Here is a 12,827-nt window from a genome sequence, read left to right as displayed (position 1 = left end):
TTGCCCAGGCTGGAGTGCAGTGGCTCGATCTCGGCTTACTGCAAGCTCCACCTCCCAGGTTCACACCATTTTCCTGCCTCAGCCTCCCGAGTAGCTGGGACTACAGGCTCCTGCCACCATGCCTAGCTAAATTTTTTTATATTTTTAGTAGAGACGGGGTTTCACTGTGTTAGCCAGGATGGTCTCGATCCCCTGACCTCAAGATCCACCCGCCTCGGCCTCTCAAAGTGCTGGGATTACAGGCGTGAGCCACTGCGCCCGGCCATTTTTTTTTTTTCTTTTTTTTTTTTTTGCGACAGAGTCTTGCTGTGTCACCCAGGCTGGAGAGCGGTGGCACGATCTTGGCTCACTGCAACCTCAGCCTCCAGGGTTCAAGCAATTCTCTTGCCTCAGCCTCCCAAGTAGCTGGGATGACAGGTGCATGTCAGCACACCTGGCTATTTTTTGTATTTTTAGTAGAGATGGGGTTTCACCACGTTGGCCAGGCTGGTCTCGAACTCCTGACCTAAAGTGATCTACCCACCTCGGCCTCCCAAAAGTGTGGGATTACAGGTGTGAGGCCCTGTGCATGGCCTTTTAAACACATTATTTTTACCTGTAATTTGATTTAACTTCTGACACAAATAGTAAACATTCTCTACTTTCAAGATGGGTCCATTCTATGAAAATTATAAAGTATTTGAGAAATTCAAATACTTCAAAGAAACCATATGGTACTTTCAACTTTCTGGCCTTTCATAAGCCAAATTATTCATGAACAATTAATTTCAACACACCTACCTAAATCCTGAAAAGAGGATAGGTACCAATTAGTTAACTGATTGATTACATACTAGAAGACTGTAGATAAAAATCATTCTCCCACCTATGTAAAAAATATAAAGCCAATTACTTCATCTGCAGACACATATAAAATATCATATTGCTGGGATAAAAAGAAAATTTTGGTGAACTGCACCATTAAGTATATCCAGGAAAGACAATCTCCATGTCTAACCTACTCTGATCTGGTATAAAACAAGCTAAGGCAAGAAGGACATGAGATTTACATACAATCCCAAAGTTAACAGTTTAGAGAGAGAACAGACAGCATACCACGCCCACAAATAGGATAAACAACACTCAGTTGTCTATTCTCATCTCTCCCCACAAATATTATGCGACAATGCTGTTCAAAGCTTACTGATCCTTGCTCTAGATCAGAGTTTAACTCAAAATATCTTTAGTCTTACTTTGCTGCAATGTGAAGCAAGCTTCTTTTCACACGTCCGAATGCATAATTGACATCAAATTTTGAATTTGATAGTAGTTCAGAAACAGACCTATGCAAAAATAAAAAACAGGAATCAATGTGTAAAAAAAGTTTTTAAAAACATAATAGATCAAGTTAACAGCTCTTTAGCTACTCTGTTTGCTTGTTTGTTTTTTGAGACAGAGTCTTGCTCTGTCACCAGGCTGGAGTACAGTGGCGAGATCTTGGCTCACTGCAACCTCCACCTCCCTGGTTCAATCAATTCTCCTGCCTCAGCTTCCTGAGTAGCCGGGACTACCGGCGCATGCCACTACGCCTGGCTAATTTTTGTATTTTTAGTAGAGAAGGGGTTTCACCAAGTTGGCCAGGATGGTCTCTATCTCTTGAACTCGTGATCCGCCCGCCTCGGCCTCCCAAAGTGCTGGGATTACAGGCATGAGCCACCCCGCCCGGCCTAGCTACTCTTACTAGATTCTTCAGGTTCTGTCCCACACCCACCACAAAATACTGCACTATTCTCTTAGTATGTTAGCCAGCACAGTATCATCCAAAAACCAAACGCCTTGGCCAATAAGCTGGTGCTGAAGGTTTCCTCATCTGCCACTTGGATAGTCCTATGTTACCTGCTCTTAGGATACACAACAGAGTAAGTTGGCTTTAGCTTTCCTTAGATTCTTGAGAAACAAAGGCTGTAGGCCTGGCTGCTAACCTTGCAAAAAGTTGAGCCTAGCTATATTAATTCTGACCAAATAAAGAAAATCAGACAAAAAACATTTTTTAATTATACCAGGTAGGAAATTAAAAAAAAAAATTTTTAACTTGTTTCAAAATAGTTTATCTTTACATTGTTATTATATCAAAAAATCCAGTGGCTAGCCATGTCAGAGCTGGCTGGTGTAAGTCTAAAGACCCCCTCACAAAGCCAAACAATTGTATTTCATATATAGCCCTGTAAAAGAGTGTCAACACTACATCAATAAAAGGAACATAAAAGTAAGTAGCACATAAGAGAACTAAGTTGTCCCTCAGCCATAATCTTTTTTTTTTTTTTTTTTTGAGACGGAGTCTCACTCTGTCGCCTGGGCTGGAGTGCAGTGGCCGGATCTCAGCTCACTGCAAGCTCCGCCTCCCGGGTTTACGCCATTCTCCTGCCTCAGCCTCCCGAGTAGCTGGGACTACAGGCTCCTGCCACCACGCCCGGCTAGTTTTTTTTTTTGTATTTTTTAGTAGAGACGGGGTTTCACAGTGTTAGCCAGGATGGTCTCGATCTCCTGACCTCGTGATCCGCCCGTCTCGGCCTCCCAAAGTGCTGGGATTACAGGCTTGAGCCACCGCGCCCGGCCCATAATCTTTTGCTATAAAGATCAGTAGTGACCTCCAAAAGAAATCATCACAACGTATTTTTCCATGTCAGTGACCAACCAAATACTTAATATCTCAATATTCATTAAGAAAATCTCTCACCATAAAATTTTACAGTGACCTCCAAAAGAAATCATCACAATGTATTTTTCTATGTCAGTGACCAACCAAATACTTAATATCTCAATATTCATTAAGAAAATCTCTCACCATAAAATTTTACAGCTCATATAGATCTTGGAAATCTTATTCCTTATTTCACACACACAAAATTATAACAGAAAAGTTAAATAACTTGCCCCAGGATAACATCTATGCCCAAACTCTGTGTGTGTGTGTGTGTGCACGCGCGTGCACGAGCACGCACGCGTGGGCATGCAGTACACATTTAGAACAATGTATGCTTCTTAAAAAGCAAAAATTTTTGAAACAAGCACTCACCTGTGTTGATCAGCCATAACCATTGGCATTAATGTATAAACAGCAGTTTCATTATCTGAGTAAAAAAACCAGAAAGAGTTCATTTATCCCCTACTTTGTTCAAGGGGTGATACTTAAGATTAGTTTAGAATTTTCCTAACTCTATACAAAAAGCAAAAAGGAGAGGAAGAAGGAGGAAGAATAATGCAGAATATTAAAGGTATTTCAGAATTTATGATAGTGCAGAATCTTTCATCCCCCCCACTGTTTATCCCTTTTACATCATCACAGAAGAGCTTAGCTTCTGAGGAAAATTAAAGACTGATTCTTCAGAAGGTTTGGTCCCATTATCCACCAAAAAACAATTCTCTAAGTGTAGTATGGTAGCCTGTGCATCATCATCCAAAAACCTTTCTGTAGCTTTAACAATTGAAATTTATTTTACTTCCAAAGAGGTATTTACAGGCATCATGTTTTATCATACTTACATGTACTTTGGGGAAAATTTAAATATATATGAATATTAAATATATATGCTAAAATAATTATAAAACCTTAAATATACCCGATACTGGCTTTTTGTCAATATTATTACAAAAGAAATTAGTTTAGAAGCTTTTATGAAAGAGCACGGAAGTCTTTATTGTACTTATCACTTTACTCACAACATTTTTATTCATATGTGCTATGGTTTGAATGCATCTGCCAAAAGTTCATCTGTTGGAAATGTGGTTGCTATTACGGCAGTGTGAAGAGGTGAGGCTTTGGTGAGGCAATTGAGCCATGAGGGCTCTTCTTTCATGAATGGATTAATTCTGTTTAATCCAGGAATGGGTTATAGTGAAGTTCAGTCCCCTTCCCTCTAGCCCTTCCTCTCTCACCCTTCTGCCTTCCACCATGGGATGACTCTTACTTGATGCTGGTGCCACGCTGTTGGACTTCCCAGCTTCCAGAACTGTGAGAAATACATTTGTTTTCTTTACAAATTATCCAGTCTGTGGTATTGTTATATCAGCAGAAAACAGACTAAGAGAGACCCTTTACACAACAAATTCGCAAAAACATGACCCAAAAGAAAAGGTTAAAAATCAACATCTATGATGCCATATTATACTTACGTACATTTTAGCTAGTGTTTTGAATTGATTTTTATATATTACTAAGGGTCATTTCTCAATTCAATGTATTTTGGAGGTTTATGTTTTTTAATAAATTATTTACAAAGACGAAACCCTGACAACCCCCACTCAGTCATTTAAAAGTTAATGCTGATGCTCAGTTAATAGGTTAAAGTTTAAGGAGAAACAGGATATTTACATAGTATCGAGTACCTCTTAAAAATATTGACTAATTACAAAGGAAAAAGAAAATTTATAGTGAAGAACCCAGCAGGTACTATCTTAATCAACTGACAAAGGGTAACATCACCAAAAATAATATGTATTCAATATCATATAGTTACTGATATGAGCCACTGAGGACACATCACTTTTGTAGTACAGCAGTCCTCCCTTATCCACAGCGGCTATATTACAAGACCCGGAGTCAATGCCTAAAACCGTGGATAGTAACAAACCCTATGAATATGATTTTTTTCCTTACATGATAAAGTTTAATTTATAAAGTGGGCACAGTAAGAGATTAACAACAATAAATAATAAAATAGGACAATTATAACACTATAGACTGTAATAAAAGTTACGTGAATGTGGTCTCTCTCCCTCTCTCTCAAAATATTGTGCTGTGCCTCCTGCAACTGAAACCTCGGAAAGCAACGCTGCAGGTAAGGGTGGACTACTGTTCTTGCCAAAAATGCGTAACTTCAATCTAATCATGAGAAAATGTCAGATAAGCCCAAACTAAAGGGAATTCCACAAACACCTGATCGGTCCTCTTTAAAAGTCTCAAGACCATTAAATACAAAGAAAAACTAAAGTACTATCACAGTTTAGAGGACACTAAAGAAACATAACTAAAGGCAATGTGGTATCCTGAATTGGATCCTTAAATGACATTAGTGGGAAAGCTGGTGAAATTTTAATAAACTCTACAGTATAGTTAATAGTATATACAAATGTTAATTTCTTATTTTTGACAACTGTACTATGGTTGTACAAGATGTTAACCTTAGGGAAAGGTGAGTGAAAGTTACATGGGAGGAACTCTGTGCTATTCATACAAGTTTTCTGTAAGTTTAAAATTACTTTAAAAAACACTTTTTTTAAAAGGAGGAACTGTCATAGATTAAGAGCCTTAAGAGACACATCAACCATATGTAATATGTGGCCCTTATCTGGATAGTGATTCAAAAAAAAACAACTGTAAAAGGACATTTTTTGAGACAATTTTTGAGACGAGGACAAACTGTATATGGACTTGGCATTTTATTTCAAGATAATACAAAATTACTGTTAATTGTATTGGCTCTAGTAATGGTATTATAATTGTGTTTGAAAAACATAATTCATATGTTTAGAAATATAAACTGAGCTGTTTATAGGGGCAATGGAAAAAAGTTATCAATACTCCTTCACATATTTGTTCATTATTTTACTGTGAGTGTATACATGATAAGCAATTTAGTCCTTCTCAACATTCACAAGTTCAGTATGCAGATGCAACAACTTTTTCACTATAAAAGTCAAATACTAAATCTTATTAATAACTAACATTTAAGAACCATTATCTTAAAGGCACTTTTCTAAACACTTTGCATGTATCGTTGCTTTTCTCCTCACAACCACCCTATGAAGTAGGTACTATTATCTTCATTTTACAAATGAGAAAACTGAAGTACTAGTTAAGTAACAAGCTGTGTAACAGTGGCATTAAATGGCTGACCCCAGAGCCTCTACAAATAATATGTCCTGGCCGGGCACAGTGGCTCACGCCTCTAATCCCAGCACTTTGGGAGGCCGAGGTGGGCGGATCATGAGGTCAGGAGATCGAGACCATCCTGGCTAACACAGTGAAACCCCATCTCTACTAAAACTACAAAAATTACCCAGGCATGGTGGCAGGCACCTGTAGTCCCAGCTACTCGGGAGGCTGAGCCAGGAAAATGGCGTGAACCCAGGAGGCAGAGCTTGCAATGAGCCAAGATCGTGCCACTGCACTCCAGCCTGAGCAATAGAGCGAGACTCCGTCTCGGAAAAATAAATAAATAAATAAAAAGATAATATATCCTACAATGCACTCAGTATACACCACATAACCAGAAGGTCCACAATAGAATACTATTCTTTTTTTTTTTTTTGAGATGGAGTCTTGCTCTGTCTCCAGGCTGGAGTGCAGTGATGCAATCTCAGCTCACTGCAACCTCCACCTCCCGGGTTCAAGGGATTCTCCTGCCTCAGCCTCCTAAGTAGCTGGAATTACAGGCTCATGCCACTACACCCAGCTAATTTTTATTTTTTTTATTTTTGTATTTTTAGTAGAGACAGCGTTTCACCATGTTGGCCAGGACTGTCTTGATCTCTTGACCTCATGATCTACCCATCTAGGCCTCCCAAAGTGCTGGGATTACAGGCGTGAGCCACTGCGCCCGGCCAGAATACTATTCTTAATATGTAAAATAGACTCTGTTTTATCGTCTTACATTTATTTTATTTATTTATTTATTTATTTATTTATTTATTTTTATTATACTTTAAGTTCTAGGGTACATGTGCATAACGGTGCAGGTTTGTTACATATGTATACTTGTGCCATGTTGGTGTGCTGCACCCATCAACTCGTCAGCACCCATCAATTCATCATTTATATCATGTATAACTCCCCAATGCAATCCCTCCCCCCCTCCCCTCCCCATGATAGGCCCCAGTGTGTGATATTCCCCTTCCCGAGTCCAAGTGATCTCATTGTTCAGTTCCCACCTATGAGTGAGAACATGCGGTGTTTGGTTTTCTCTTCTTGTGCTAGTTTGCTAAGAACGATGGTTTCCAGCTGCATCCATGTCCCTACAAAGGACGCAAACTCATCCTTTTTTATGGCTGCATAGTATTCCATGGTGTATATGTGCCACATTTTCTTAATCCAGTCTGTCACAGATGGACATTTGGGTTGATTCCAAGTCTTTGCTATTGTGAATAGTGCCGCAATAAACATACGTGTGCATGTGTCTTTGTAGTAGAATAATTTATAATCCTTTGGGTATATACCCAGTAGTGGGATGGCTGGGTCATATGGTACATCTAGTTCTAGATCCTTGAGGAATTGCCATACTGTTTTCCATAATGGTTGAACTAGTTTACAATCCCACCAACAGTGTAAAAGTGTTCCTATTTCTCCACATCCTATATTTATTTTTTTAAATGCTGACTGCAACTCACTAATTGCTCTTAGAAACTACCAATGAGTCACCACCAGGAGTTGAAAATACTACACTAAGCCTCCCTTGGCATGACAACATTCTTTATCGTTCATATAATAATACATGTCCCAATAAAAATCTGAATTTCTAAACCATGAGAATTTCCATTAAGTCACTCCATAATAAAGTCATAAAAAACACTGTTATTTGTGGGTTTAAACTTAAATCAAGATAAATTTTAAATCAAGATAGTGCATAATTTTAAGTGAGCATTAGTGAGCATAATAAGGTTCACAATGGTTGTATTTGTAAGGTTTTTATTTTTTAGATAAAAATTAGATTTACATCTTATTTAAGTCACATCTAACCCAAAGAAAAAAAAATTAACAGGTAAGTATGAAGAAATAAATCTAACCACAACTATGGTGCTAGAAGGAGACCATCCAAGAAATACTATACTAAGAAAGGACAGAATAAAATTTGTTGCCAGATATTTCCTTCTCTATTCTTGAAGGCACCTTCAGGATTAGGTATATAATTAAAGTCTCCAGGGTGACAAGAAAACTTTAATCTCTCACTTTATTAGACGTGTTTGCCATTTTTATCACTACAGTTTCAAAACCCAACCGTTACCAAAAAAAAAGGTGCTCAGAGCAATTAATTATATACAATTTCTCTTCAAACCATCACATGGGAGTAATTTTTTTAAACACAATTATCCTAACCACATATGCTAAAATGGGCTCAAATTGTATTATTTTATTAAACAAACTGCATTCACTATATAGTAGTTTAAACTTTACATACACTAACAACATACACCTTTCTTTTATTTATTTATTTATTTATTTATTTATTTATTTATTTATTTATTTATTTTTGAGGCTCAGTTTCACTCTTGATGTCCAGGCTGGAGTGCAGTGGCGCAATCTCGGCTCACTGCAACCTCCACCTCCCAGGTTCAAGCAATTCTCCTGCCTCAGCCTCCCGAGGAGCTGGGATTATAGTCACCCGCCACCACGTCCAGCTAATTTTTTATATTTTTAGTAGAGCCAAGGTTTCACCATGCTAGCCAGCTGGTCTCACACTCCTGACCTCAGGTGATCCACCCATGTTGGCCTCCCAAAGTGCTGGGATTACAGGCGTGAGCCACTGCACCCGGCCTTCACCTTTTAAACACTACTAAGAATCCATATCCCTAAAGTAATCTCTTACTCTTCACCTCTTTTTCTCTCAAGAATATTCCTGTGTTAGGCCTGCCTAGAGTGACTCAACTACCTGCACTCCATTACTTAGGGTAATACTCAGGTTTTTATCAAGGAAACATAGCATCCAACTCAGTTTATCAAACATCTATAGTTTCAACCTTTGCAACAAAGTTAATTTTAGAGTACCAGCTGACTAAAAAGTTTACAAGCTTAATAGTTTGTTGTAATTAGATGCTTACTGATTATTGAATTCTAACAAAACAAAACAAAACTAATTATTTTTTAAATTTAGAGACATCTCAGTTTCTTTTCCATTCAGTCCTTAAAATGTAAGCACAAAAATGTAAGCACAGGCCGGGCGCGGTGGCTCAAGCCTGTAATCCCAGCACTTTGGGAGGCCGAGACGGGCGGATTACGAGGTCAGGAGATCGAGACCATCCTGGCTAACACGGTGAAACCCCGTCTCTACTAAAAATACAAAAACTAGCCGGGCGAGGTGGCGGGCGCCTGTAGTCCCAGCTACTCGGGAGGCTGAGGCAGGAGAATGGCGGAAACCCGGGAGGCGGAGCTTGCAGTGAGCTGAGATCTGGCCACTGCACTCCAGTCCGGGCGACAGAGCGAGACTCCGCCTCAAAAAAAAAAAAAAAAAAAAAAAAAAAAAAAAAAAAAAAAAAAAAAAAAAAAAAAAATGTAAGCACAAATGTGGATTTGTATCAGTAGGAATGATATATATATATCATATATATATATATATATATATTCCTACATGTATGATATACTTGAAAGAGCCAAGCTCAGAGAATTCAAATACTCATCAGAACTTAGAGACAAAGATAAATTAAATTCAAGTAACAAAATGAACAAATTCATTATAATCAAAGAAAAGCAAATGCAAACAAGATGCCATTTTTGCCTATATGTGGGAAAGTTTTACTTTTACTTATCAAACTCTAGTTTCTGGGCACTCTCAGACTGCTGGTGGAACTTTCCAAGAAGTAAGTTGAGAAATTGATACGTTGAGCTTTAGAAATGTATTGTAGACATTCTTCTTGAGAGAATCAATCCTAAGGAAGTATTTAGAGGCAGACTATGTCTTCAATATAAAGCTGTTTCTCATAAAATCAGTAAAAACAGTATTTAGATTCAACATTTGTTATGTGCATCTTATGAAATTCCGAAGTCATTAAGCATATTGAAGAATATAAAAAAAAAAAACATTTGGGGCCAGTCACGAAGGCTCATGCTTGTAATCCCAGCACTTTGGGAGGCTGAGGCGGGCTGATCACGAGGTCAGCAGATCGAGACCGTCCTAGCCAACACGGTGAAACCCTGCCTCTACTAAAAATACAAAAAATTAGCCGGGCGTGGTGATGGGCGCCTGTAGTCCCAGCTACTCGGAAGGCTGAGGCCGGAGAATAGCGTGAACCCCGGAGGCGGAGCTTGCAGTGAGTAGAGACTGGGCCACTGCACTCCAGCCTGGGCAACACAGCGAGACTCTGTCTCAAAAAAAAAAAAAAAAAAAAAAAGAAAGAAAGAAAACATTTGGGATGTTTTCTAAATACAAAATAAAAGGCTATATGCAATATGATGTTAACTTGTTAGGGAGAGAAAGAGAAAGAAGTAACAATAGTAACACTGCTCATAATTGGGTGGTGGAATGACATTTCTTTTTCTATTTTTATTTTCCAAATTTTGTACAATGAAACTACATTACTTTTTTTTTTTTTTTTTTGAGACGGAGTCTTGCTCTGTCGCCCAGGCTGGAGTGCAGTGGCCGGATCTCAGCTCACTGCAAGCTCTGCCTCCCGGGTTCACGCCATTTTCCTGCCTCAGCCTCCCGAGTAGCTGGGACTACAGGCGCCCGCCACCTCGCCCGGCTAGTTTTTTTTTTTGTATTTTTTAGTAGAGACGGGGTTTCACCGTGTTAGCCAGGATGGTCTTGATCTCCTGACCTCGTGATCCGCCCGTCTCGGCCTCCCAAAGTGCTGGGATTACAGGCTTGAGCCACCGCGCCCGGCCGAAACTACATTACTTTTAAAACCAAGTAACATTATCAAAGTCTTCTAAATCACATTTATGTAAAAAATATCGAGATTCAAACAACACAAATTATACATGTAGTCTTCATCAACCTATACCAATAATTTGACTACGAAAAATAAGTAAGAGTAGCACTGAAGAAATGGATTCAAATGTGGAATTTGGAAAGGAAATAAAGAAAAAGTTGAAGCTTGAATCTAGTTATCAAAATCTGAATTCTAAATAGAAACTAGAGACCATTTTCTCAGGAAGATTATCCCCAGGCCAGGCGCGGTGGCTCACATCTGTAATCCCAACACTTTGCGGGGGGAGCAGGGTGCGGATCGCTTGAGCCTAGGAGTTCAAGACCAGCCAGGGGAACATAGTGAGACCTCATCTCTATAAAAGAAAGAAAATAATCGCCAAAGTACCCAATCCCACATTTCTTTCATGACCGTCTGCCAAGGTCCCCTTCCCTATCCTACAAACCACCCAGCAGCAATTCAAAGAGAGTTTTGAAAAAATAAGATAAACTACTACAATTAAGAAAAAAGCTATTCACCAGCTATAACCTCCTCCCAACCCTTCTCTCACTTGGGCATAAAGAGCCAAAAGCTTCTTAGAAGCAGCACTGCTATCTCCCATCACCACTAAAACGTCTGAATTCCTGACGCTGCAAACAAAACTGCTTATTTTCTCTCGTCATTAGTAGAGTTTTACCTGTTCTGAAGGAACCCTGGAACGCTGAACTAAAGTCCTGAACTTCAGGGGCCATGTCTTATCCCTATTTGCAGATGCGTCCTAGTTCCCAGCTAGCCCACTCAATACTGGTCAGATGAATACATGAAGAACGAAGTCAGGCATGCATACTAAAGAAAAATGTATCGTGTTTACACACACAGTACTTTTAAAAGTATCTGTTTGATGGTTGACAACCCTTTGTCTTCCTGTTATCAAAACAAGGCTGTGCCCCACATTTTAAAAAATAACAAAAATAAAAGCCCGCCTGGCCCCCCTGATGCAGCTTAAACACTATCTTTGGATCATCTCTATCCCCGGAGACAGTGAAATGACTCGCAATTATGATGTTTTCTGACTCCGGGTCTCGGGCCTCCGGATGGTATTCCTGCCTCTTTGCCAAGACCCCTAATCGACAGACGTTGAGAGACCTTTGTCTCGCTCCTCCCAGCAGCGGAACCCCCACCAACCCAGTTGCCTCCCGCAAACTCCCACCTGCCGGGGTGGGAGCGGCGGGCCAGGGGAGTCCAGGGCCCGGGGCCGCCTCTCAGCTCTGGAAAGTAAAAGTGGGCGTTTTCTCAGCTTTCGGTTAGTTTTTCCACCCGACCTTGACGCTTCCGGAGTTCCTGCCCCCCCGCCCCGGCTGCCCCCCGCTCCGCGGCCAGCCCGGCCCCACTACCCCGCTCACCCTCCGGCAACTCCACGGTGCGCGCGCGGCGCAGAGAGCGCGTAAGGCGGTTGAGTTGCTCCATCGCTCTCTCCATCCTCGGCGCGCCCTCCGCGATCCCCCGCCGCACCGGCGGCCTCCGCGCCCAGCGCCCTACATCTCGCCCCGGCCAGTCCAGCAGGCGGAGGCGCGGACTTGCCCTGGCTACAGCACTGAGCTGCAAGGGCTACCTGGGGCCACGTCCTGCGTCCGGGGCCCGGCTGCTACCGGGCCGACCACCCAGGGGATACCCGCCGCCACCTCCGCTCGCGCCTTTCCTGCTGCCACCGCCGCCGCGTCCTTCCCGGGCTCGCGCGGCCTTCTGGGAACTGTAGTTTCCAGCTAGCTGAACCGAGCGCCCTGGGCGGAGTCACGCTGGGGGCGCCCCGGCCACGCCCACGCGGGCGCGCGGCTGAGTGTGCGGGAAGCCACGCAGCGACTGGGCGTACTCGTAAGCCCCTGGAAAGGCATTCTCACACCCTGCTCCTCCTACCCTCCAAAGTTGTACAGGAGTAGCTTCCTCCAATTCTGTAACATTACTGTAAAACAGATTGGAAATTGGCATAATTGTTCTTAAATCCGTCACCACCTTTCTAGTACTGTATTAGTGCCTTTGTTCCAGGTACATGAACTGTTTAAGTATGGTATTTTCATATGTCAAATTTAAAGAGTAATAAAATTAAACAAATCCAAAAGCACAATATGCTTTTGTCGTCATTGTAAATAACTTGACAATAGCTTAATTAGTTGTTTTTCCTGCCTGGCGACTTTACGAGGGCAGGGACATTTAATTTTGAACTGTGTTGATCC

At 41.0% G+C, this 12,827-nt stretch overlaps 1 protein-coding gene across 8 annotated transcripts in view; it reads right to left on the bottom strand.

The window, feature by feature from the left end:
• Positions 1-12,341, bottom strand: part of HACE1 (HECT domain and ankyrin repeat containing E3 ubiquitin protein ligase 1) — a 126,228-nt gene extending 113,887 nt beyond the window's left edge. For 5 of the 8 annotated variants that reach the window (XM_030929126.1, XM_010352515.2, XM_030929133.1 and 2 more), the window contains exons 1-3: positions 12,000-12,341; positions 3,056-3,110; positions 1,233-1,322 (exon numbers count right to left, since the gene is read on the bottom strand). In XM_030929126.1, coding sequence (XP_030784986.1) covers positions 1,233-1,322; positions 3,056-3,110; positions 12,000-12,075 — 221 coding nt within the window. In that variant the 5' untranslated portion in view covers positions 12,076-12,341. The remainder of the gene's footprint in view (positions 1-1,232; positions 1,323-3,055; positions 3,111-11,999) is intronic. The other 3 variants (XM_030929127.1, XM_030929128.1, XM_030929129.1) reach the window with 2 other exon arrangements.
• Positions 12,342-12,827: the final 486 nt, after the last annotated feature.

This window comes from Rhinopithecus roxellana, chromosome 4, assembly GCF_007565055.1.
Source record: "Rhinopithecus roxellana isolate Shanxi Qingling chromosome 4, ASM756505v1, whole genome shotgun sequence".
Taxonomy (NCBI): domain Eukaryota; kingdom Metazoa; phylum Chordata; class Mammalia; order Primates; family Cercopithecidae; genus Rhinopithecus; species Rhinopithecus roxellana.
Note: the sequence above shows the minus strand (reverse complement) of the source record. Positions and strands in the feature narration are given on the sequence as shown.